Raw genomic sequence first — 27306 nt, forward strand, 5'->3', positions numbered from 1 at the left:
ATCGCGGCCAAGACCTGGAACGAGCTCCCGACATCAGATGCGCTGCCTCCCTGAACGCCTTCAGGAAGACTCTCAAGACCTGACTCTTCGGCTGAACAGGAATGCTGATCCTCGAGAGCCTCCCTCCCCAGAGCCTTGAGACCCTCAAGGGTGAGTAGCGCGCTTACAATTCCCTGATTGATTGATTGATTGATTGATTGATTTATTGATTGACTGAGACATCACTTAGGGACAGGCATCTGTGGAAGGACTGACTTCAGACCAACATGTGCACTGCTAGAGATAAGCCAATGTATTCACTGAACATGAATGAACAAAGCCTTATGCATCTGTGGAAAGGCTGACTTCAGACCAGCTCGTGCACTCCTGCAGATAAATTAATGTACTCACTGAATATGGATGAACATAGTCACGAGACAGCATTTATACTCAGGCATCTTATCTGTTTTACAAAAAAATAGATGTATGTGCGGGGGCCTTGGTAGTGTGAATCTGGCACCAAAGCCCTGTGCAGAAAGAGGGTGCATTAGTAAATGTATGTATGTAAATGTATTGTAAAGCGCACTGCTGCCCTGAGGCGTCGTGGCGCTGTAGACCGCTGAGGAACCCGTCCTGGCTATCCCTGTGAGATGGTCCCTCCTGGGTATCTCCAAGGTGAAACCAGGCATCCCCGGCGAATGTGGGGGGCCGTTGTGGAGATGAGGCAAGCTAATGCCCAGAGTTGCCGAGTGTGTTCCTGGTTAGAGTAGGTACCGAGGAGAGAATTATCGAGTCCGTTTTGACCCTGGTCCACGACCCTGCCGCGTCGGGAATTGAACCCTGGTCCCTGGCCGATTCTCTGCTTGCGGATCTGCCGCCTCTAACCAGTGAGCCACACCTCTCCACATTAGTGAGATGAGAGAGCAGCACGGAAGAAGGTGAGCAGGGTCACATGGGTGTCAGTGTGTCCGATGGAAGATGCGAGAGATGATGACTCTTGGGGGGAGGACCAGTATCCGGACAGTAACACAGGGGCGAGGTGTTGCTTGAGTGGAGAGGTCCTCAGAGGATAAGAAGGGATGAAACATGCTGGATTCCAGATCCTGGGAGCCAAGCAGAAGGGCTGGCATCCTGTCTTCTCCTCCCTTCACTCTCTGCTCTCCAGCCTTTTATGATGGGGCTGCAGGTGTTTGGAGGGTTTGGATCTTACTTGATAGGGAGGTGGGGGTTCGCATTGGCACCTTGTAGATGGCACAGGAGGGTTTGGTTCGGGGATCAGAGCCAAGGGACCCCTCCAAGGGCAGGGCTGATTCTTTAATCAGATGGTTTGCTGCATGGGGGATGCTCTTCAAGGGAGGTTTAGGCGTGTCTCGGGTATGCTGGCGAGCGGGTGCTGCCTTTGCCAGTGCATGGACATGGGTTTGAAGTTGATTCTGGTGGAAAAGCTTTCCCATTGTGGGTGCCCAGCAGTTGCGCTCTTGTATGCTATATTGGTTCCACAGCTAAGGCTGGTTCCTACCTGCTGGTTTGATCGGTTTCTTCCTTGCTTTCCTGGCGCGAATAGCAGAGACGTTTTAAGGCATGGGCAAATTGGGCAAGACTCCCCCGGATAAGTTAACTTTCTCTCCAACTAGTACACCACCATCGATTTCCACATCGTTTCCTCTCTCCTCTCTGCCCATCTCTTCTTCTCAGTCTGTCTTTGTTCACCCAGTGACTTCTTAAGGATTTTGGAGGCCCTGGAAAGACATATTTCTGTGCAAACCCTCTTTTGAAAGTTTGTTTGGCACCACCAGGGCTTCAATTAACAGAAAATGGGCTGTAAAAATACGAACAAGACGACACCGGCTAACAAGTTGTTTTTATGAGGCTTGTTAACCAGCACTTACCCCCTGCTCTCTTGTAAAGCGCTCTAATGCCTTTGGGCCAAGTCTGTGCTATATAAAAAACGCAGTAACGTTTAAAAAGGTGTCAAAGCCAATCATTTGACGTTGTTGCCGCTTCTTCACTGAGAGCTAGCCTGGCCTTTGCTTGGAAGAAGGGGCTCAAACTGGGGTACATTTAATAATAAGCATTGGCATAGCCAATAGGTCTCGCCTTTGGGACATTATAAGTGTTTAGCTATGCAACAGTTGCATAACTAAATACTTATAAGGTCCCAAAAGCGAGACCTATTGGCTATGCAAAGCGGCCGTGCGGCCGTGAAAGTGAAAGTAATCGCGGTAAAGCGCGGCGCGCGCGCGCCCGCGCATATGCACTGTAGCTCTAGGCTGGCAGCACTTTTTGAAGCCCTCTCAATAAGTCTCGCCAGACAAGCACATGCGCTGGGTCAGGCGAGACCTAATAATTACTTGAAGATATCTTCTGAAACTGCCCTCCTGACGAGCAGCAGCGATGCTTGAAATGCACTGGGACACACTTTGAATGACTGGTTTCATAAACTCTGCACCTTGAAGATATGAAAGTGCAAAGCTTAACTCAACAAATATCCGATTTCTAAGAATTATGAGTAGAGCAATCCCCTATTTTATGCACTGTTGTTTCCAGTGAATATTCCCCTGAATTCAAGTTAATTCAGAAGGATATTTCTAGAAATTAATTTCACAAATAAAGCACACTGCATGGGGTGCTCCAAGGATAAGTATACAGGGGACTGGCACTTTCTACCACCCAACAAATGAAGGGCACTGAGGTCAGAAGAGATTGTTTGGAAGGGGGCAATGAGGTCACTAAAGGAAAAGGGGTAAATGTGTATCCACGTCACAACCGAGAAGCTAAAGTAGGCACTATTTTGACAGAAATGTGCTGAGAAGTCCCGTGGGTGGATCCCACCCTACCCCAGAAGGAGCTCACTCTCAGACTTAGATGCCCAGGCACAACCCACCTCTGCACAGTGCTGCTTGACTATATCCTGTTGAAGGTGGCGCCCTCTCCAGGCTCCGCTAGCAAGCGCGGGTTTATGTTGTTGGAATTAAAGGCAGGGCCACTGGAATTATGCAGCAGGGGAGGGTCAAATTATCCGGCAGGGTTGACTAAATTATGCAGCAAGAAAAAGCAAATTATGCAACATAATGCGGCACATTTTTTGATAGCATGACTTCATTATTTTGTACTTTTTACACTGTCTGGGCATGGGGTGCACCTCATTAATATCAACTTAACACTCAAATATAGCAATAAGCAACAGAAAGGTGACCCGTCAACCTTTGGAAAAGGCCTTCCACTGCCTGGCAAGACGTGTATCTGTGTTTTATGCAACCATTGACCCGTTTGAGCTAGGAACATTTGTATTTTGTTAAAATCTGCAGATTATGCAGCAGATGCTGGATTATGTGGCAAATGCGGCAAATCTATCATTATGCAAAAATCGCAGTTGCCGCGCAATCGCATCATTCCAGTGGCCCTGATTAAATGCTGCCTGTCGGCTGGGAGGGAGGAGCTCCAGCAAAGGAGGGGTCCTGCACACTGTAGCTTCAGGAGCACGTTCAGCTATTGCGACGCAAATCCAGTCGCCTGGGAATAAACAGGACTGAATGTGTGAATGAAAACCATGCGGGGTACCTGTCCTGGGAGTATGTGCTTGGTGGTCATTTCTTCTACTCAGCGTATTTCAAAGTCTCACATATTGTCAAATCAGTGGATAAAGGCGCACGCAGAGTATGATTTGCCCAGAATCAAACAGTTTGTTAACCTAAGAGATCCGAGATTAAAGCACGCCGCTGATTGCTGCAAAGGATATATACATTTACCACCAAATTGCATTTTTGGTGAATATACTTTGAGAATTACTGGCAGCTTTTATATTGATTCTAAATGCCTCCAATTCTGACAAAAAGGGAGCAGAGGAATACGTCCAAAAACACAATTTGGACAAATGGAACACTGAGATTAAAAACAATGGGGCTTATATACAAGCCCCTTGCGCCACAGTGCGCCACTTTTTCCCATATAAAAAGTGACGCACTGGCGGTGCAAGGGGCTTGTAAATAAGACCCTATTGCTCCTGGTTCCACATTTCCAACCATTCCACTAGACCACAACGGGGTTGGTTTTGATTCTTATGGCCAGGCCAAGGGGCTTCATATGTCGCTGTGTTCTGGGCCATCCCCAGCTTTAGAACACAGTGATTCCTGCCAGCGTATTTATTTGATGAGATAAACTTGAGATTAGATGTCAGCTATCCTAGTTCCATCACTAAAACATACCCACTGGACCCGGTCCTGTGGCAGTAGGTGGTTACTTGGCAATAGCGAGCAATCAACAATTACTCTAATGAGCGGTAAAAAGATTAAACTCAAAATATAGTATGATTAAAACTCGATAAACTCAGTCTCTGGCCCCAATATATGGTCTGATTTAGAGAATGGGGATATAGAATGAAACCCCAAAAATACTATGCACAGCGCATTGTCCTACCTCTCTCCAACAAACGTCTTCTGAGGTCTCCGCGTCCAATGTGTCTCCACACACCCACAGTGTCCTGTGAAGTGATAATGGAAAGCTGGCCCCTCGGGTCTGGGGCCCGGGAGCACTCTGTACCAAATATACGAGAGGTTTTGCTTTTAGGATGGTGAGGTTCTGTTTTAACACTCATGATACCTTGAAGGACTAATAAAAGCCCAAGAGGAACCTCTAAGATTACCTCCCAGCCTGTTGAGGGTCAGAAATCACATGAGGACTCACCGGTTTTTAGGGGCCACCCGGTGAATGATGTCAAAATAGGTCTAAAAAAACCCCAAGCAGATGTCATAAAAAAAAGCGAACATTCTTGAATGCCTGGTGTTGGTGACTGTTAGAGATGTGGGACTGGGTAAAGAGAGCTGGGTTTTCCTCCAGCGGCGGCTTCTCTGTTAAGGCGGAGGAGCGTCGCTCCACTGCTCTCGGAGCAGTGCGAAAAGGAAAAATAAATTGATAACAATGTTATTATCATTTTCTTTTTCAGTATAGCCAGTCTAGAGGGGGGGGCAGGGTGGGCTAGGTTGTCTGATGGAGCGGGAAGGAGGAGGGGTGGGCACCATAAGTGCGCATGTCACTTTGGCCAGCCGTCTTGTGATGGCCAAACCGACATGCGCACCGAGCATTTCTTCACCCGGCTGTGTTGCACAGCCAGGTGGTGTACAGTCCCAGACTCCCAGGCACTGCCTCAGCTGCAAACCAGGCTGCACAGACCACCAATCAAGACGCAGCTGTCATGCTGGTAATAGTATTACCAGCATGACATCAGGGTCGTGATTGGCTTAGGGGAGTCTGGGAGCCTGTGTGCAGCGGCTGGCAGGTAAGTCATATTTCCTTTTTTTCTCTGTCACCCCCACTGCCTGTTTCCCGCCTCACCACTTATGTTCCCCAGCTGCCACTGCTGTTTTTCTCCTTACTGTAGTGCCCCTTTTATGAATACTCACAGATACTAAGGTAAAGTGTTGAACTTTCTAAGAGCTGAACCATTCCTTTCCTTTATGTTACATGTATATGGCCCAGGCTCTCCTCTAGGTAGGCCACAAGGTATACATCGAAATAAATATTTCCCATAAATATGGGGTATGTACTTAAAAAAGTCCAGGGTACCCAGCATGCATTTCATGTGTCCCATTGATGTGTTGCAGGAACTGGAGCGGCTGAACCAGGTGTTGGAGGAGGAGAAGCTGAAGTTTGAGGCTGTGGTGCACGAGCTGCTGGTTGAGCAGGGGCAGATCAAGCGGTAGGAACACCCCCAAACGGAGGGGGGCTCACTACAAACTGGGGGGGGGTTGACCTTGGTGTAGGGGCCTGGACGAGAGGAAACTCCTAACTAAACCCCACTGAACTGGACCCCCAGATTCACAGAGCCAGCCTGCATAAGCATGCTTAAAAATATGTATAACTGTAGAGTCTGACACTCTACTGCCTGCCAGCAACACTGAAGAAGGACAACCAGACATTAGCATTCTATTCTTCACACCCTCCATTCCGTTGGATCACAAACACAGTTAGGAGTACAAATCAATACACAACTAATCCATCGGCATCAGTTACAACAAACTTTCCGCTAACTGAGAAACTTACTGCAACTAATCACTAAACCAACTCTAATGATGTAAACCTAACTGCAGCACTCACGACTAGCACCAAAACTAACCCTAGGCTCCCCGGGTACCTCGCTGCCTGTCTGCAAGTGTCTCGAAGCGTCTTCAACGGTAGTAAGTGCTACAGGAATCTACAGTACAATACAAACACAGGTGTTTTGGGGATAAGATACAAAATTAGCTCCTTATTGAAGACCTAAGTGCTTTGTACCACAAGGCAAGCATCAATGGACATAACTTGACTAAAGGAGGTGATGGAAAATGAACAACGCAAATGGGGTTCCCATGTATTATTCCATAGAAATAGGAAAGCCGTATGGCATGCAGATACTCAAAGGAAGGACCTCTGGAGAAGGAGCAAGAAGTGGTGGGGTAGAGAGGGGGCAAACACCTCCCTTCACTAGGGAGAGATCTGATATGCAAATCAGTCTTGACCCTGCTCCTCATGGGAATAGTCCAGCCTGAACTGCCAAGCCAGATCCTCCCTGGACTGGAAACAAGCATCTTAGAACCAGTTTTGGGGTGCCACCCCTCACCAGCCAGGTGACCTTGAATCCAGTGGCACAGCGAGAAAGGGACCACGTCTGGGCATACCCTTGGTCACTTAGGGCAAACATAGAAAACACAACAAGATGATGGATGGAGTGCTGAAAATGTTCAACCACTCACCTCCAGTCAAGAGATCTGGGTTGAATCCATCATTCTTTTGCTCACTATGCCACTGGAATTTGGACCCAGCCATATGCAAATCAGTCTTGACCCTGCTCCTCATGGGAACAGTCCAGCCCGAACTTCCAGGCCAGGTTGTCCCTCGACTGGAAACAAGCATCCTGGGACCGGTTTCGGGGTAACACCCCTCATCAGCCAGGCTGCTTGAATCCAGTGGCACAGCGAGCAAGTGACCCATGTCTGGAAATAACCTTGGCCACTTAGGGCGAACATAGCAAACACAACAAGATGATGAACGGAGTGCTGAAAGGAAGGACCTCTGGAGAAGGAGCAAGAAGTGGTGGGGGGGGTGAGGGGCAACCACCTTCCCTCACCAGGGAGAGAGCTGATTAGTGAACCACTACTTTACTTTCCAGGCATCACTCATTCTGACACCTGCATATGTTGGAGCTATGGTCAGTGAACTGCAGTGAGTGGGTGTTTCTGGGTATGACTCGTAACTGCTTCACGCAGACACTTTGTGTGATCTAGACAGCTCAGACATGTAACAGGACCTCAGGACCTTGAACTTTAACTGTGAAGTATGTGCATATTGAAAGGCGTATAAGTGCATCTTTTGTGTACCTTAGGGAGCTGGAAATGACAACCCGAGAGCTTAAAGGTGTGGAGCTGGAGAAGAAGGAGCTGTGCGTCCTGACCGAATCCCTGCAGAGGACGATGGAGGTAGGGTGCACACCAACACAGCCATGGGCAGGACCCTGAGTTTACAGATGTCTCACTCTATCACTGCATGAACCAGAAATGCACCATGCATCCTATTGCTAATGGACTGTGGGGTGTGGTAATCCACAGAAGCAGGGCGTTTTCGCACCAGTAAAAAGTTACACAAGTGTGTAACACAAGTGTAGAATATGGGGTAGTGACACAAGTGTGTAACACAAGTGTAGAATAAGGGACAGTTACACAGGTGTGTAACACAAGTGTAGAATAAGGGACAGTTACACAGGTGTGTTACACGAGTGTAGAATAAGGGGCAGTTACAAAAGTGTGTAACACAAGTGTAGAATAAGGGGTACTTACACAGGTGTGTTACACAAGTGTAGAATAAGGGGTACGTTTATATTTTAAAGAAAGTAAAAAGCTTACCTTACCCCACGTCTCTCCGTCGTCTCTCCTCACGTAGGGAATGAAACAGGAAGCAGATAGCTGGGCTCCCCTGACCAATCACAACACTGCAATATAGCGTTGTGATTGGTCTGAGTGCAGTGGTTCGGCGCTCAGTCAGGGACTGGGGGCCTGGGCATGTTCTCTATGCAGGCTGTAATGCTTAATTACTATTGATTAGGAAGTGTGCAATTTGCGACCCCCTGTGATTGGCTACAGTCACCAGAAATGGTGGCTGACGAATATATTGAATCACCATCCCTTTGACAGTATTTTAAAATTGATTCTTTTTTAATCCTCCAGATTTCCTTAAAGGAAATGGGATGAATTAAAAAAAAGTTTTCAGTTTTGAAAAAATTCAGTAAGGGTTGACAGTGGTTGATTTAACAACTGCCACTTCACCTGAAGTTTCCACCTTGATTCCCTGTGGGTGGGAAAAGGGGCCAAAATGGACTCTTTGTGAATCACAATCTAAGAGTTAGAAATTTGCCAATGGTCAGTCATCATAACTGTCACTTTAACTACTTGCAATTTAGAATAAATGCCCAAAACACGCCTTTTCCAAATTGTGAATTGTTATTGGGCGAAAACCCCATCATGTTTTTGTTTTTTGGGAGTTCTATATAGCGCAAACTAGACCAGAAGGTATCAGAGCACTTTACATGAGCACCAGTTGTGTTACACAAGGACACATTCATTTTTTGTTAGGCACGTGAATCATGTGAATCGGAAAAGCTTTTCCATATTGCAAAGTTGGTTTAATAAATTGGCAAAGTGGATTTTTTAGTTGCAAACCACTTAATTTTGTGAATCACAGGATTTGTGACTGCAAATCTCTTAGTAGATCTGGCCTTAGAATGATTTCTCTTTTGGTGGCATTGCCAAGCTGCTGGAGGTTCTGCGGTAGTCATGGTGTGCAGGGGCCAATCAGCAGTGGGAAAAGCCAGCACTCTCAAGGCTCCAGCCAATGAGGAGTCTCAGGCACTTCAAAGTGTGCCGCCCGATTGGCCTCGTCTCCCGGATGCACTCTCGGGATGTAAAGCAAAGATGTACAAGCGATGGTAGACCACTTCTAGGCGCAGCTACCAGATTTTCAGACAGCTTAACATGTGTGACATTTCCATGTTTTCAGTGTGCTTATGTGTGACATTTCCACGTTTTCAACGTCCTTATGTGTAATGTTTCATTCCCTCATGTGACACACTTTGTGTGATACTTATAACGATTAGAGTCAAGCAGTTTTAGGTGTGACACATACAGGACAAAGCTCCTTGACTTTAGAATTATTATTAGGGACTGCTTATGTATGATTAAAATAATGTCAGACACGTGGGTGTTTACTTTATAAGCAGTCTGTTGTTCAGAGACGACTGACAACATTAGTGCTACAACACTATTAATTCAAGCATTCCATCCATCACTGTTTTGTATACCTACTGTGTCACCTTAAGTGGGACGGGTATATCCAGACGTGGCTCCCGTGCGCACTGTGTCACTGGAACGAAGATGTACCTGGCTGATGAGCCCATAACTAGGGCGAAACTGGTCCTGGGTTGCTTGTGTTCCGGTTAAGGGAGGACCAGGCTTTACAGTTCAGGCTGGACCGTTCCTATTGGAGCAGGATCAAGACTGATTTGCACATGGCTGGGTCCAAACTGAGGAGACATGGTGTGTAAAGTAACAATTGATTGGGATGCGGCCCGAGTGATTACCAGTGGCTGGGATTAATTCAAGCATTCCATCCATCACTCTTTTGTATACTTATTACAACACATCCTGCAGCTTGGCAGTCCGAGCCCCAAGAAGCGACAAAAACACAGGGGCCCTTGGCTGCAGATACTATAATCCAAAATTCTAGAAATGTTGCTGCTAGCCACAGCTGGTGCAGAGAATCTCTAGAGACAGAACCAGGAACACACATGTCATGCACGACAGTAGCCTTTCAGAGCACCAGATCTGCAGTTTTGAGGGGTCCCTCAGAATCAGGGGCCACACATATGATTACAAAAAAAGAAAACCAAAGTGGAGCTTTGAGGGACAATGGAAAACTTGGTGGGGATGGCACAGCTGCACAGTGTGTCCATACATCAAATCTTAGTTCCATGCGTAAAACAAACCCCCTGGACCAGATCTAGTGGTGGGGTGGGGTGTGACCTCCCAAGTTTGTTTAGATGTCCTGGCAAGACTTTTTTACAGGGCTTTCTACCTGCATCAAGCTGGTTTCTTAGCACTCCCTGTTTATGCTGATAAGAGAATAAAGGTGAAGGAGAAAATAAGACCTTGTTTCTGGGCCCTTGGGCAGTAAGTGCTTAGAAGGCAGTATTTGCACTGGACAATGCTGTTTTTCCTTGGTGAGCCAGAGCCTAAGACATTATTGTATTCCAGTTTGATAACCAAGGTACTCCATTTGCACCTTTGACTGTCCAAAGACAGCGTTAATGAATAGCCACGGCTTACTCCAAGACAGTGGTAGAGGGATTGCATTTCAGACACAGTCTTTGCACTGAATGCTGTCAACGTGTTGTCAAGGCTCTATCTTTTAAAGAGACAGGGGCTTGATTTAGAGGAGGGAGGGATCGAATGACCCCAAGACATATGCTTTGTGAGTGACGAATGGTTACTTTAATTAAGTCATATATCAAATCATAAGAAAAAGCAGCAATGACGGGTCAGTGAGTGTGTGGGAAACATGCTCGGTGCTCTCATAAATGTTTTATGCACTAGTAAAAATCGGTGATGAAAAATGTGGATCATAAAACAAGAACAACACGGTCCATTTCTATGTACAGTTCTAAAAAGGGGTCCGTAGTGATAGTTGACGTTTCGACCCCCTAGAAAGATAGGGGGATCATCATCAGGACTCTCAAGATAAATAAGCCCAAGTCAAGAAGAACACAAACTGAAAGAAAAAAGGTAACCATCCAGAGTTAGGAAAATAGAGGAAATGCAGTTGTAGTGTGAGGTTTAGGCATCCAGTGAAAGGAGTACTTACAGGGGAGAAGAGCAAAGGCGTCTGAGAAAATCTAGAATATGGTGGACCTCCCTGTAAATGAGAAGAATGTTCAGAATAGACTCTGTAGGGTGCAAAAAAAGGAAAAATTGGCCATGGATAATGGCAGACTGTACCTGAATAGGAGCGTGCCTTGAATCCGGATGTAGAGAAATAGTATCCAATATGGTAGTGAACACACAGCCCACTATGGTGTTACTAAAGAACAAAGAATGCCGCTTAGACGGGCAAATAAAATAAGGATGACAATCAAATAGGAGTATAATATGCAAAGCAATTGATAAATGTCGCTTGCTAGGGAGGCCTATGGTGCCTCTAATTTGTATGCATCAGGCTGGGACGTGTATTGAGGCGGTTGGGCTGCTCCGCAGTGCGCTAATCTTCGATGAAGTACAACGCAAAGGTTTCCTGTTAAATCCATCCTTAACCACAATGTCTGTCTCCCTCCAAACCACAGGAGCTCTCCGTAGAGAAGCAGAAGACCATTGAGATGCTGCAGGACTATGAGAACCAGCAGGAGCCCCTCAGCAAGCAGAGCAAGCCCCCCGGCCCGAGCGAGGGGCTGCACAGCAACCTGCGCCAGATCGAGCTGAAGATGCAGCAGCTGCTGGAGGAGAAGCTCCTGGCTCAGCAGAGGCGAGTGCGCACCTAGAAGGGCCTGTAACTAATTAATGCATCAACCAGAGGGTAAATGTGTTCAAATGATAGACTTCCTCTGCTCAGGATGGTCACTTGTGGAACAGGCCTGGTGGCGAAAGGTGCGCACCCTGAATATCGAACCCACACTACCAGGTGGACAGAATAATGAGGATAAAATATCGAGAAAAAAAATATGGACAGGTAACTAAGTCTAGATTTTCTATATCTAACTTCACATAATTGTATCTAGGCAGCACATATACCTTCAAGGTACGTAGATGTGGAGTATGGAATAGTAAATCGATGCTTCACTAAATGCACTTACCTTTCGATATTTTGGCCCTTGATATTCTGTTCTCGGTATTCTTGTATCTCGATGTAGTTGGTGTAAATATTCAGTAGTAAAACCCGTGGCCAAAATGTATTCAACTAGACTCTTCTTCCATTAAAAAAAGTTTTTTCTCTGCGAGGTTCTTTTTGGAGAGGTGAAGTGGAAGGAGGACTTCACCTGTTTGTGGACATTCCTTAGTGTTATTTATGCCCTTGTGCATCACAAGATTCACCATCGTGTGTCTTATCCCAAGTCCTATCAACACCATCCTCGCACTCACCCTCAGGCACGCTAACACCGCACGTGTAAAACACATGTTTAGAGCTCGGTGGGCGTGTCTTAATCGACAGGAGTGTATCTCAGGAAGCTCTCCGCTTTAGAAATACCTGCCTCCTTCACTCACACACAGAAGGCATAAGTCCCCTTGTGTGAAACCCTCCCCAACAAGAAGAACAAAAGTGCTGTATGAACTCCTTGACACACTTAACATATAGAGCATCAGGCAACCTACACACCGCCTGGACAACAATCCCAACCAAACAACTACTTGATGCCATCCCACCCTACCCAACTCCTCGATACCATCCGTCAAATAGAACCCATTGGCATAAACAGGCTGTCCTAACCATTTCAAATCTTCTTTGCCATCAAACACATAACAACTAACCCTTAGACAATCAACATCAACCAACCAAGAGCATCATTTCTTGAAAGACTTCCTCCCTTATTGACACACTTAAGCTGGTCCTACTTACCCCATCTGCTGCCACTAACACAAGGCCAACTTAACCATGTGCCTGGATTCTTTCAACACCACCAATGCTACAGCAATCCCTAAACTACGAGGCATGAAGACAAAACCCTCTACTTCCTGGTATACCTAGGAGCCTTTCAAGAGCAGACATTCCATCTGCAGCAGAAAAACAGATGCTGCCAATCTCAGCTCTAGCAGAATTGGACAGAAGTGAAAACAAATCATCACAGGAGGTAACATCCCCTGCTGATCATTCACCATCACAGACTTATCCAACAGATGCAAAGCTATTTCCAAATCTACTTGCACCCCCATTCAATGCAGAACTGCAACAGCCTGAACACATTCTTCACAGAAACAATAACCTAGAGCAAGAAACACAACAACACCATGCAATCAGGGCAGCCACTGACGAAGACAACATCCTCGCCTCGACCATCATGGAGTATCTCACGAGAGAAGGTACTCATTCACATAACAACAGAAACGTCCCACTTCATTCACACTGGTATGATGCCTCAGTGTCAAATGTGCACTACTGACATCTGCTGTGACCTGCGGGTCACACGTTAAAATACTGCCAAGGCCAATCCAGCTATTCAATGAGAAACATGAGCGAATACCCCCACTACAAGATGAGCGAATACCCCCACTACAAGATGAGCGAATACCCCCACTACAAGATGAGCGAATACCCCCACTACAAGATGAGCGAATACCCCCACCACAAGATGAGCGAATACCCCCGCTACAAGATGAGCGAATACCCCCGCTACAAGATGAGCGAATACCCCCGCTACAAGATGAGCGAATACCCCCACTACAAGATGAGCGAATACCCCCACTACAAGATGAGCGAATATCCCCACTACAAGATGAGCGAATACCCCCACTACAAGATGAGCGAATACCCCCGCTACAAGATGAGCCAATACCCCCGCTACAAGATGAGCGAATACCCCCACTACAAGATGAGCGAATACCCCCACTACAAGATGAGCGAATACCCCCACTACAAGATGAGCGAATACCCCCGCTACAAGATGAGCGAATACCCCCGCTACAAGATGAGCGAATACCCCCACTACAAGATGAGCGAATATCCCCACTACAAGATGAGCGAATACCCCCACTACAAGATGAGCGAATATCCCCACTACAAGATGAGCGAATACCCCCACTACAAGATGAGCGAATACCCCCGCTACAAGATGAGCCAATACCCCCGCTACAAGATGAGCGAATACCCCCACTACAAGATGAGCGAATACCCCCACTACAAGATGAGCGAATACCCCCACTACAAGATGAGCGAATACCCCCGCTACAAGATGAGCGAATACCCCCGCTACAAGATGAGCGAATACCCCCACTACAAGATTAGCGAATACCCCCGCTACAAGATGAGCGAATACCCCCACTACAAGATGAGCAAATACCCCCACTACAAGATGAGCGAATACCCCCACTACAAGATGAGCGAATACCCCCACTACAAGCAATTTAGATGGGCAATAACTCCAAATATAAAAATGTCACCCACAGAAAAACTAATATCACAGTTATTTATTCATCATATTTTCATAGTTCATTGATATTTAGTATAAAAAAATGTTTTAATCCAAAGACATATGGTCATATGGTATGCATAAATATTTTTGATACATAAATGTACACACGTAATAAATAACATTCATGTATTCAGAGAACAGATAACGAGACAGAAGAACCCTGAAAAAAAGAAAAGAATTGACAAAGCTACACAAATGACCAACTAACTAACACATAGACCAAGACTAAATGACATTAATACATCAATGAGAAACTAAGAAACTACATAGCCAACAATAAACATTATACAAAAAACAATTAGGACAACAAAGGTCAAAGTGCCTCGTAGTGGGGGTATTCGCTCATGTTTCTCATTGCATTTTTCCTGGATTGGAATTTTCCCCAGAACTAGTGTTCTCAGGGTCCCTCTTCTGGTTTTTTGTTTGTCTCAATCCAGCTATTCATCCTTCCTTGGTTAAGCCATTACCATTGATTAGGTAGTAGTAACACCCTTTATTTCCAGCACTTAGAACTGGCTGTATTGTATGAAGAGCTGTATAACAAATAAGATATTATCATTACACAAGCCAATATCCGGAGAGGGTGTAGCCTTACGGCTAGAGCGGTCGACCTCGACGCTGGCAAACCGGGTTCGAGTCTTGTCAACGACGCTCAACATCCTGTGATTCTTGGCAAAAATAGATGTGTCCTTCTGTAACGAAACTGGTGCTCATGTAAAGCGTTCTCATATCCGATGTCTCAGGTCTAGTTCGCTCTATAAAAAAACTCTAACAAAAATCTTACTTTAGGACACATTCCCTCCCTGGTAACAAAGGCCACCCTAGACACAGAGGACATAGACAACTCCTGGCTCATAATGCACACCCCATCCATCAAAAAGAAATAGAAAAGTTGGTGATGTATTACACCTGAGCAGATAAACCCCAACCACCTTCCAGATGACTACCAGGATCCCGGCCAGGGTGAAGCACAAAGATCATCCATTTCTTCCTCATCTTCATTTTAAGAAGCCTCCATCACCATGTACCACTGCACCCTCAGCAACATTTTCGCTGTGAACACTGGATTCACTGACACCATACTTGAAGCCCCTCCATGAGTAGGTCGGTGGGGACACCACCAGGGACTATTCCGAGTGACCAGGTGTTCTTGGGGTGACTTGGTGCAGGATCACTGGGCACGGTTTTACCAGCTACAAATTTGCACCAGTAAAGCCACCTCCAAGGAAGAGACAGGTGTGCAGTCACAGACACAGCCCTGCCCCCTGCTTAACCGTGCAGCACCACTAGGGAGCATGCCCTGCCATCCCAGGCACAGGAGCGCCTGCCCTGTCCTCCGATATACCCCAACAGGTATTGCCCCCATGCTTAGATTTACCACCTGTTCACTGCAGATGTAGTTTAGTTTAGTAAATTAGCACAGTTAACTGAAACCATTGCAGTAACATGTCATCACGTTAAAAGCAGAAACAAAAAATCCATCAAATTTAAGTTCATATACAAATTACTGGCGAGGCAGTTTTGTAGTTACTATTATAATCACATGACTGGTTTCCAGAGTCAAGGATAAAATAATTTGGTACAGGGATACTAGGACAGGGTGCCAAAAAAGTCTGTGATAAGTTTTTTGGGGGGAGAAACTGGAAGGGCGGGGGCAGGAGGGGGTAAAAACAGATTGTTCAAGAGTCTCACATATTTTCCAGCCCTTGCAAGCACTTGAATCTCTAGGGAAGTAAAGCAGAGGGCCGATGCCTCCCGACATATACTGGTGCCCCTTTTTAAATATAAAGGTTTTAAAAGAAGTCTTCTGGGAGCGCCAAGGGTGGGACAACAGCACAGAAAATGCCACCATGATTCAGACCTGTAGTTGCACAGTCTGAAGGCCCCCTCCTCACTTGATGGAGCCCACTGCAGATGTAAGTCTGAGCGGTAAAGTACCCAGAATCAGTAGAAACGCGTAGATGGAGACCTGGTAATTCAAGAACTGTATTGTTATTCGCCATTCCAAGATTTTCAACTCATGTGCCCAGAGTTTGGGGAGAAATATCGAATGGAATGGGCAGATCTAGCCCAGGTTTCTGCCACTCCACAATGCGGGTATCTAGTAATGGGTTCTTGAACTCTGCAAACAAAGCCACGTGCCCTGGTTGTCCAGATGGGCAGAGCTAGAAGCACCAGCCTGCCTGTGACTCGGAGCGCTCCACAAGGATCTATCCTCTCTCCATTCATCCATCTAATAATCCTTGTCTACCTGGATTCAAAGTTCAACAAAGCACTGATGGCCCCCAAAGGTACCTGAAAGTCCCCACAAATATTTGGAACGCCCCATAAACTGTATCTTTGTCATCAAAGAACAGATGTCAAGAACCTACTGCAAGGTAAATCCAGCCAGGATGTAATTCATCTTCATACAAACGTGGCCAGAAACAGATTCCAAGCACAACTAGCAATGAACTCAAAATCCTTAAGGTTCAACATTGAGTCCACTTTCTCCTTCACAGGCTGCTTGGTATCACCTCTCATTCTTGCACGAGGCTAAACCAAACCTCCTGAAAGTAGCCAAACTCCTAGTATGTACGCCTTTCCAACCCCGCTGGGCACTTTCGACTCCACCTTCACTCCAGTGAGAAACATCTTAGCCATCTAGCCAGAATGTAAAATAAACACACTGCACACCATGCATGCCTCTATCTAGCCAGAATGTAAAATAAACACACTGCACACCATGCATGCCTCTATCTAACCAGAATGTAAAATAAACACACTGCACACCATGCATGCCTCTATCTAGCCAGAATGTAAAATAAACACACTGCACACCATGCATGCCTCTATCTAGCCAGAATGTAGAATAACGCTCACTACAGATCATGCATGCATGTATCTATCTATCTATCTATCTATCTATCTATCTATCTATCTATCTATCTATCTATCTATCTATCTATCTATCTATCTATCTATCTATCTATCTATCTATCTATCTATCTATCTATCTATCTATCTATCTATCTATCTATCTATCTATCTATCTATCTATCTATCTATCTATCTATCTATCTATCTATCTATCTATCTATCTATCTATCTATCTCAGGGTTAGCGTGTAGTGTGTGTGATGTGCCTTGAAACTGCTAGATATGAATGACTCAGAGGACGGAGGCAGAAGTAAACCTTCGCAGGCTCTTTGTTGACTGGGACTTGCTCTGGACATTCAGTGGCTCCCACTGGAGTGAGCCCGGACTCTCTAGCTAGAGAGTGTGAGTGACTTCTCTTTGAAGGGAATGGCAGGCCTTGGTGTCTTCCTGCTCCCCTCCCCAGGAGTGACTCTGCAGGTAGAGCCTGTCTGAGGACACCTCTTTCTTTTCACCTTGTGTTCCACGCCCCTGCCAGCGCACCCCAACCCCAACCCCACCCCCTGTGATGAGTCGGAGACACGGATCCCTTTAGTAGAATGTTCTTCTTCTCACCGATCCGGCAGAGGCAGTTTTTCTGCATCTCCCAGTGAAGCTGAGATGTTCAGTGTGAGATTTTCAACGAGTTGCCAGAACGGTTGTCAAGCTTTACGTGTAGCTGACTGTCAGCGGCGTGCATGTGATAGTCTAGGTTGTAGGAGTCAAGGACCCTGGTGAGAGGGATCCTGTAAATGTGGAACCCCATGGGGGACAGAGCTGAGCCTTGTGGACTCCACTGGCGATTGCTGCAGACCTGGAGATAGAAGTGCCCAACATGACCAGCTGAGTGCAGGTTCGGAGGAGGGGGAACACCTAGTTAGGGCTGTTTCCTTGATACTGGCTTCAGGTTGCAGAGAGGTCCAGGAGAATTAAGGCACAAAAGAGAGAGAAAGAGAAAGAGAGAGATAGAGAAAGAGAGAAGAAGAGAGAGAGAGAAAACAAGCACTGGTTGAACATTGACCCCATTCCCTACTAATGTGCTGCCCTGGCACCCAGTGTCTGACCCCTTCCCCCACCTTATTGAATAAGTCTTGTGCTTTTCGGCCTAGTAACCCTGAGGGTCAGGCGCTACGGGGGAGTACCTTGTTTTCTGTTTTGGGGTCCAGTAGTAAGGTGGCTCAGGACAACCAAAGTAAAAGGCTTCAGTTGTTAGTGTTGGAGCCCAGAAACCCTGGCGTGCCCAGGGATCCCCCAAACCAGTTCTGTCATACATGATTTTGAATCCCCTCTATGTAACACCCCTGCTCGCTCCCCATTTTGGTTTACACTCCATAAGTACCAGTATTTACACATGCATCCCCAGAGAGGCCTGTCAGACCTGGACCAGCGTGACATCACTGCACCCCAGGTTTGCAACACTGAAATTAAAATTAAATTAAAATTAGCACGTTTTAGTTATTTTTTATAATTCACACCTTGAAAATTGTATCTGTTGAAGGACATCATAGACAGCAGACATGGGTCCACCCCTTCTTGCCTTCTGGTTTCCTGCTCTTCTCCTTGCTACGCCTGTGTTTTACGGTGGCATCTGGCGTTCACGGTGAGGGGGTCGCAAATATTAATATTAAAAATAAAACTTACCTGAACCAATGTCCTCCGCTCCTGACCTCTTCTGAGGAGCTGGATGCTGCAGTGTGGGGACCAATCCTGGCGCTGCTCTCATGCTGTGAGAGCAGCACCCTGATTGGAGGGAGCGGACTCACTAGGCACTCCCCAGAGCCCTGGAGGCCTGCACTTACTCTAATCCAGCTGTTTTAAGACAGCTGCATTAGAGGTTTCAAATTGAACATGTCTGGCTGGCCGCCGCGAGACGGACGGCCAAAGGGACATGGGCACTTTGAAAAGAGCACTAACAGCCCACCCTCCTCCCTGCTCCTGTCAGTCAGCAGCGGCCCCGCCCCCTTCCTGATGCTCGGTTCAGGACGAAAAACAAGATGGTAATGAATTACCATTTTATTTTTCATCTTCGGGTGTAATTTCAGTGGGGCGACGCTCCTCTGCTCCAACGGAGGAGGCGCCCCTGGTATTTTGTAGGTAGTGTCTTGGAGATAACGCAACAGGGCTCTTAGGCCCTCATTACGACTGACTTCCTAATTCCGAATCGGCTGGGACCAACCATTACCGGTCCTGTCAGAATTATAAATTCTTTCTTCACACAGCGATTTGGGCTATTGAAAGCACACTTTGGTATATATTAACTAAGATTTTGCGCCGTGTTTGCATCACAAAAGTTAAGCAGATCTATGCAAAATCTTTTTTTTACCAATTTACTGGGAAATCACTTGAAAGTGATGCAAAGCATCGCATAGCGCTGCTGTGCATTACTTAGCGCCAAGGGAGTGTTCCCATGGAGCCACCCAGGGGTTTTGATGCAAAACCCTACTTTAAAAAAGTAGACAGGGTTCTGCGGCAAAAAACAGCACCCATTTCAGATAAGAGCTATCACTGAGAAATGCTTTATTTTCCAACTTTGTGTGTGCTGCGCGGTACAGCACACATACAAAGTGGGAAAGTTTTAAACTTAGTCTAAGCATAGTATTTTGTACTGGAAGGGTAGCCTTCCGGTACAAAACCTATGCTAGACTCACACAGACACCCTTTCACTAAGGTGCAAAGATGTGTGCGTGGCACGCGGCGGCAAATTTCAGCGCTGGCGCGAGGGAGCAGGCAGGAGAGTGCCATATTTCTCTAAATATGGTGCTGTCCTGCACTCTCCTTCTCACGCAACGCAATGCAGACTTTTAGGCTGCGGCAGGGCGTTGCGTGAGAATTTAGTGAATCTGCCCTGAAATCTCTGTCTGAAGCACCAGGGAAACATAGAAGTCTGTAAAAAACACAGCAGTTCCCTCGTTATTTCCCAAAAACATCTAATCTCCTCTATTCACTCACCCCTGGAATCCTGGGGCCCCAGTAATGGTAATCTCGGAAGAGGGGAAATAAAAGGGATTGCTTTGGGCCCCTTGTAGTGGGGGCCTCAAAGCCCTGTTTACTTTGTGTAGTAGTTTCCACACCTCGCCTTTTCCCCAGCCCCTCAATGAGAAACAAGTGGCCTTTGAAGGCAGCAGCGTGATGTCATCAGAGGTCAAATGGTGTGTGATGTCACTTCATCTACTCCTGGCATTTTGGCGAATTGGACTCCGTGACAACCCCGGGGACCTCCAGGTGTGGCATCCAGTCCTGGAAGAGGGCGGCGGGGGGTGGGCACAAAAAGCAGGAGTGAGATGCCCCGATAGTGTCACCTCAGTGCTGTACCCAAGCCCTGGCTCTGCGGCTGAGCCCCAGCGCACAGACGGATCAGCATACGACCATATGACCATACATTAATCACCAGCTTTACACCCTAATCCCCCTTCACCGCCCCATCCTCCACGCTCTGGCATCCAGCTGTGCAAGATAAAGGGTCACATGTGCCAGAGCAGGAATCACGGTGCCACAGCCAGAGCCTAATGCCCTCTGTGACACACAAGCTGCCACTGCAGGATCGCCCTAATTAATGCCCCCCCCCCCCACAACAAACACAAACAAACAGTGGGGAGCAGCAGTGTCATGGGCCTGCTGGCACAAGGATATCAGGATTTGAAAACCTTATCACCGATGACTGCCAGGGCGAATAATGTATATGGTGAGAGCAGGGCTCGAGTCGAAGGCACACGCGGGTAGACGCCATCTGCCCACTGTTTTCAGAGGGTGGACGCAGCCTACCCTGCTGCAAAGCTGCCCACTTTCAGCAGAGTGCCACGTTTCTTCGCTGTCTCTCAAGGAATCCACAGAACTCGCCCTGTTGTAATTTTCTGACACCGGGACACTTTCAGCAGCGCCTGCAGGTTGTCTGCTTTTATTCCCAATAGAACCCTGCAGATAGGGTTAACAGATTCCAGCGTCGCCCATAACAAAAGCAGGAGTATAAGGGCCTTCAGGCCTCCTTTTGTTGGAGTTTCCTGGCTGAGAGCTCTGCAGCCTCACACTTGCAATGGAGGGGAAGCAAAGGCTCGCAGCTATCACTTCACAGGCACTTAAGAGAGAAGTGCTTTTGGCTTTGTTCAGTCCCTGTATGTACGAGATATGCAGGCGCTGGATGAATGCCAGATGTGTTGGTCTGACCCTCTATTTACACAACAATTTTAATACTACTATTCGGTTTCATTTCTTGTATAGCGCTATAGAATTAATCCCAATGCAGCGTGTCAGAGCGCTTTACATCCCACGTATAGATTATACACTGACAATAAATCATATGTATGTACATCAATAAAGGGTGTGTTACGTAAGACAGTGAGGGTTACAAGGTGTAGGAGCCCCATATCCCTCATACCTCACTGTGAAATATTAGAAGGATTTATGAACTGCAAGAAGCAAAATAATCTCTGTCTTAAAAGCAGCAACACACTTATCCGTTTTACAAAACCTAAAATCTGTCTGCGTGCTACATAATGTGCTTTGATGGAGACATAGTGACCCTCTATGCTACTTTGATTCAATACCCGGACCAGGCAAAGCACGGATCGCTCCAGTAAATACGTTTTCCTGCAGAGTTATCTTACCATTCTTATTGTTTCGAGAGATTTAGCTGGGATACAAAGATCTCTGCAGCAGGTGCCTTAACTCCATACGATATTTTAAAATACAGGCATTGCAACCAATTAAGCAGAACAGTTTCACTGCCACCTTTCTCCTTGTCAATTTCTTTGTGGAAGGGTTTACAAATATATATTATATATATATATATCTATATATATATATATATATATATAAGTTGAAGCCAGGATTTTGCGTCCGGGTTGCTCCAATATTTTGGCAGAACCCCAATACAAAATCTAATTTGTTAAATATTGTAATGCGCTCAAATGTACTCATGATAGACCTGTTAAACATATGTGAGGTCTTAAGATCTGATGTCACTCCCTGTGAGGTCATGGGTTGTGATGCCACTTCCTGTGATGCCACATGTGATGTCACGCTCCGTGGTGTCACACGCAGTGATGTCACTTCCTGTGATGTCATGCGAGGTGATGTCACAACACATTCTACCTATCTTGGTGAGTCCGCCCCACTTCTTTTTTTAGGACTTGAACCCTGAGAGAAAGAGTAAAATGTCCCTTTTCTCATTGGGCCGCAGGATGAAGGACAACGAGGAGAAGGCCCAGGCCCTGGAGGAGGAGCGCGAGTTCTACTCTTCGCAGTCGCAGGCCCTGCAGAACTCCCTCACTGAACTAACTGCAGAGAAACAGCAGACAGAGTCCGACCTCAAGGTAAGCAGCAGGGCTTACAGTGAAAGCATTTTACATTCCTAGTGCTTTCTAACAGCAGAGTCTAACTTCAAGGCACCAATAGTGCTTACACTGAAAGCATGCCATGCTTCTAGTGCTTTCTAACAACAGAGTCTGGCCTCAAGGCACGCAATAGTGCGTACTGTACAAGCATGCCACGATTCTAGTGCTTTCTAACAGCAGAGTCTGGCCTCAAGGCACGCAATAGTGCGTACTGTACAAGCATGCCACGCTTCTAGTGCTTTCTAACAGCAGAATCTTACCTCAAAGCACACAATAGTGCTTACAGTACAAGCATGCCACGCTTCTAGTGCTTTCTAACAGCAGAGTCTGGCCTCAAAGCACACAATAGTGCTTATAGTACAAGCATGACACGCTTCTAGTGCTTTCTAACAGCAGAGTCTGGCCTCAAGGCATGCAATAGTGCTTACAGTACAAGCATGCCACGCTTCTAGTGCTTTCTAACAGCAGAGTCTGGCCTCAAAGCACACAATAGTGCTTATAGTACAAGCATGACACGCTTCTAGTGCTTTCTAACAGCAGAGTCTGGGCTTAAGGCACGCAATAGTGGTTATAGTACAAGCATGCCACAATCCTAGTGCTTTCTAACAGCAGAGTCTGGCCTCAAGGCACGCAATAGTGCTTATAGTACAAGCATGCCTCGCTCCTAGTGCTTTCTAACAGCAGAGTCCGGGCTCCAGGCACGCAATAGTGCTTATAGTACAAGCATGCCACAATCCTAGTGCTTTCTAACAGCAGAGTCTGGCCTCAAGGCACTCAATAGTGCTTATAGTACAAGCATGCCACGCTCCTAGTGCTTTCTAACTGCAGAGTCTGACTTCAAGGCACGCAATAGTGCTTATAGTACAAGCATGCCTCGCTCCTAGTGCTTTCTAACAGCAGAGTCCGGGCTCAAGGCACGCAATAGTGCTTACACTACAAGCATGCCACAATCCTGGTGCTTTCTAACAGCAGAGTCTGGCCTCAAAGCACACAATAGTGCTTAGAGTACAAGCATGCCACGCTCCTAGTGCTTTCTAACAGCCGAGTCTGGCCTCAAGGCATGCAATAGTGCTTATAGTACAAGCATGCGACAATCCTAGTGCTTTCTAACAGCAGAGTCTGGGCTTAAGGCACGCAATAGTGGTTAGAGTACAAGCATGCCACGCTTCTAGTGCTTTCTAACAGCAGAGTCTGGGCTTAAGGCACGCAATAGTGCTTACAGTACAAGCATGCCACGCTTCTAGTGCTTTCTAACAGCAGAGTCTGGCCTCAAGGCACACAATGCATCTTAGAGTACAAGCATGCCACGCTCCTAGTGCTTTCTAACTGCAGAGTCCGGGCTCAAGGCACGCAATAGTGCTTATAGTACAAGCATGCCACAATCCTAGTGCTTTCTAACAGCAGATTCTGGCCTCAAGGCACACAATGCATCTTAGAGTACAAGCATGCCATGCTCCTAGTGCTTTCTAACTGCAGAGTCTGACTTCAAGGCACGCGATAGTGCTTACACTGAAAACATCCACAATCCTAGTACTTTCTAACAGCGGAGTCTGGCCTAAGGCACGCAATAGTGCTTACAGTACAAGCATGCCACGCTTCTAGTGCTTACTAACAGCAGAGTCTGGCCTCAAGGCACGCAATAGTGCTTATAGTACAAGCATGCCTCCCTCCTCGTGCTTTCTAACAATAGAGTCTAGCCTCAAGGGACACAATAGTGTTTACACTGAAAGCATCCACAATCCTAGTGCTTTCTAATCACAGAGTCTGACTTTAGGATACACAATAGTGCTTACAGTTCTAGCATGACACGGACCATGGTCCTAGTGCTTTCTCTTAGCAGAGTCTGATCTCAGGCACTCCATAGTGCTTAGAGGGATGGTATATCATGCTCCTAGTGTTTTCTAATAGCAGAGTTTCACCTGAGGACACACAACAGGGTGATAGCATGCCAGGAGTGTGACCTCAAGGCACACAATAGTGCATAAAGTGATAGCATGTCACGCACCTAGGGTTTTCTAATAGCAGAGTCAGGCCTCAATTGTACCTACAGTGAAAGCATGACATGTTACTAGTACGTTGTAATATCGGGCCTGACATTGAGGAAGGTAATAGTGCTGACAGTGAATGTATGCCGGGCTCCTAGTGATTTCTAACAACAGAGTCAGACCTCAAGTTACGCAATTGTGCTAAAAATGATGGAATGCCATGCTCTTAGTGCTCACAATAGTGCTTACAGTGATAGGATGCTACGCTTCAAGTACTTTCTAATAGCATAGTCTGATTTCAAGGCACGCAATAGTGCTTACAGTGATAGCGTGTCACACTCCTAGTGCTCTCTAATAGCAGAATCTGACCTCAAGGCACGCAATAGTGCTTACAGCGATAGCGTGTCACACTCCTAGTGTTCTCTAATAGCAGAGTCTGACCTCAAGGCACGCAATAGTGCTTACAGCGATAGCGTGTCACACTCCTAGTGCTCTCTAATAGCAGAGTCTGACCTCAATGTACGCAATAGTGCTTAGTGATAGTGTGTCACACTCCTAGTGCTCTCTAATAGCAGAGTCTGACCTCAAGGCATGCAATAGTGCTTGCAGTGATAGCGTGTCACACTCCTAGTGCTCTCTAATAGCAGAGTCTGACCTCAAGGCACGCAATAGTGCTTACAGTGATAGAGTGTCACACTCATAGTGCTCTCTAATAGCAGAGTCTGATTTCAAGGCAAACAACAGTGCTTACAGTGATAGCATGTCACACTCCTAGTGGTCTCTACTAGCAGAGTCTGACCTCAAGGCACGCAATAGTGCTTACAGTGATAGCGTGTCACACTCATAGTGCTTTCTAATAGCAGAGTCTGACCTCAAGGCACGCAATAGTGCTTACAGTGATAGCGTGTCACACTCATAGTGCTTTCTAATAGCAGAGTCTGACCTCAAGGCACGCAATAGTGCTTACAGCGATAGCGTGTCACACTCCTAGTGGTCTCTAATAGCAGAGTCTGACCTCAAGGCACGCAATAGTGCTTACAGTGATAGCGTGTCACACTCATAGTGCTTTCTAATAGCAGAGTCTGACCTCAAGGCACGCAATAGTGCTTACAGTGATAGCGTGTCACAATCCTAGTGCTTTCTGATAGCAGAGTCTGACCTCAAGGCACGCAATAGTGCTTACAGTGATAGGATGCTACGCTTCAAGTACTTTCTAATAGCAGAGTCTGACCTCAAGGCACGCAATAGTGCTTACAGCGATAGCGTGTCACACTCCTAGTGCTCTCTAATAGCAGAGTCTGACCTCAAGGCACGCAATAGTGCTTACAGTGATAGCGTGTCACAATCCTAGTGCTTTCTGATAGCCGAGTCTGACCTCAAGGCACGCAATAGTGCTTACAGTGATAGGATGCTACGCTTCAAGTACTTTCTAATAGCAGAGTCTGACCTCAAGGCACGCAATAGTGCTTACAGCGATAGCGTGTCACACTCCTAGTGCTCTCTAATAGCAGAGTCTGACCTCAAGGCACGCAATAGTCCTTAGTGATAGCGTGTCACACTCCTAGTGCTCTCTAATAGCAGAGTCTGACCTCAAGGCACGCAATAGTGCTTACAGTGATAGCGTGTCACACTCCTAGTGCTCTCTAATAGCAGAGTCTGACCTCAAGGCACGCAATAGTGCTTACAGTGATAGCGTGTCACACTCCTAGTGCTCTCTAATAGCAGAGTCTGACCTCAATGTACGCAATAGTGCTTAGTGATAGCGTGTCACACTCCTAGTGCTCTCTAATAGCAGAGTCTGACCTCAAGGCATGCAATAGTGCTTACAGCGATAGCGTGTCACACTCCTAGTGCTCTCTAATAGCAGAGTCTGACCTCAAGGCACGCAATAGTGCTTACAGCGATAGCGTGTCACACTCCTAGTGCTCTCTAATAGCAGAGTCTGACCTCAAGGCACGCAATAGTGCTTACAGCGATAGCGTGTCACACTCCTAGTGCTCTCTAATAGCAGAGTCAGACCTCAAGGCACGCAATAGTGCTTACAGCGATAGCGTGTCACACTCCTAGTGCTCTCTAATAGCAGAGTCTGACCTCAAGGCACGCAATAGTGCTTACAGTGATGACATGTCACACTCATAGTGCTTTCTAATAGCAGAGTCTGACCTCAAGGCACACAATAGTGTTTACACTGAAAGCATGCCTCGCTGCTAGTGCTTTCTAATCGCAGAGTCTGACCTAAAGACGCGCAATAGTGCTTACAGTGATAGGATGCCACGTTCCTGGTGCTTTCTAATAGCAGAGTCTGACCTCAAGGCACGCAATAGTGCTTACAGGGATAGGATGCCACGCTTCAAGTACTTTCTAATCGCAGAGTCTGACCTCAAGGCACGCAATAGTGCTTACAGTGATAGGATGCCACATTCCTAGTGCTTTCTAATAGCAGAGTCGGCCTCAAGGCACGCAATAGTGCTTACAGTGGCAGCTCATGTTTACACAAACAATGGTTCACAAGGAAATAAATCTCTTTCGGAGTTTGACCATCTGGGAAACACAAAATGCCAATCTTTTTATAGGCAATTAGTGTACACAGGGTCAAGAACACGCATTTCTATAGCAAATAAATGAATTTATTGCACAAAAATATCCTTAAATTATATATACTGGAATAAACAAGAACTAGCGCTCATGCTTTTCAGTGAAGGAAAGGTACAGTGAGGTGTGATAAAGGGAGTAGAAAACAGTGCACCGCTATTAAAAAGACGTATGACTCTTGTCTTGATTGATTTAAAAAATAAAAAAGGAGTCTATATAAGTCTGGTTGTCGACGACGTTTCGACTTCCGTTATACTGAGGTCATCATCAGGACTGAGCAAGAGAGCTCTGAATCTATATAATAGGAAATGTATCAAGATACGTCATCA

General features: G+C 46.4%; 1 protein-coding gene across 1 annotated transcript in view; it reads left to right on the forward strand.

The window, feature by feature from the left end:
- Positions 1-27306, forward strand: part of PLEKHD1 (pleckstrin homology and coiled-coil domain containing D1) — a 223691-nt gene that overhangs the window by 185994 nt on the left and 10391 nt on the right. Inside the window, exons 7-10 of the mRNA XM_085627306.1 lie at positions 5580-5674; positions 7337-7430; positions 11339-11517; positions 22247-22379. Coding sequence (XP_085483432.1) covers positions 5580-5674; positions 7337-7430; positions 11339-11517; positions 22247-22379 — 501 coding nt within the window. The remainder of the gene's footprint in view (positions 1-5579; positions 5675-7336; positions 7431-11338; positions 11518-22246; positions 22380-27306) is intronic.

The sequence above is a fragment of the Triturus cristatus genome, chromosome 9 (genome assembly GCF_964204655.1).
Source record: "Triturus cristatus chromosome 9, aTriCri1.1, whole genome shotgun sequence".
Classification (NCBI taxonomy): Eukaryota; Metazoa; Chordata; class Amphibia; order Caudata; family Salamandridae; genus Triturus; species Triturus cristatus.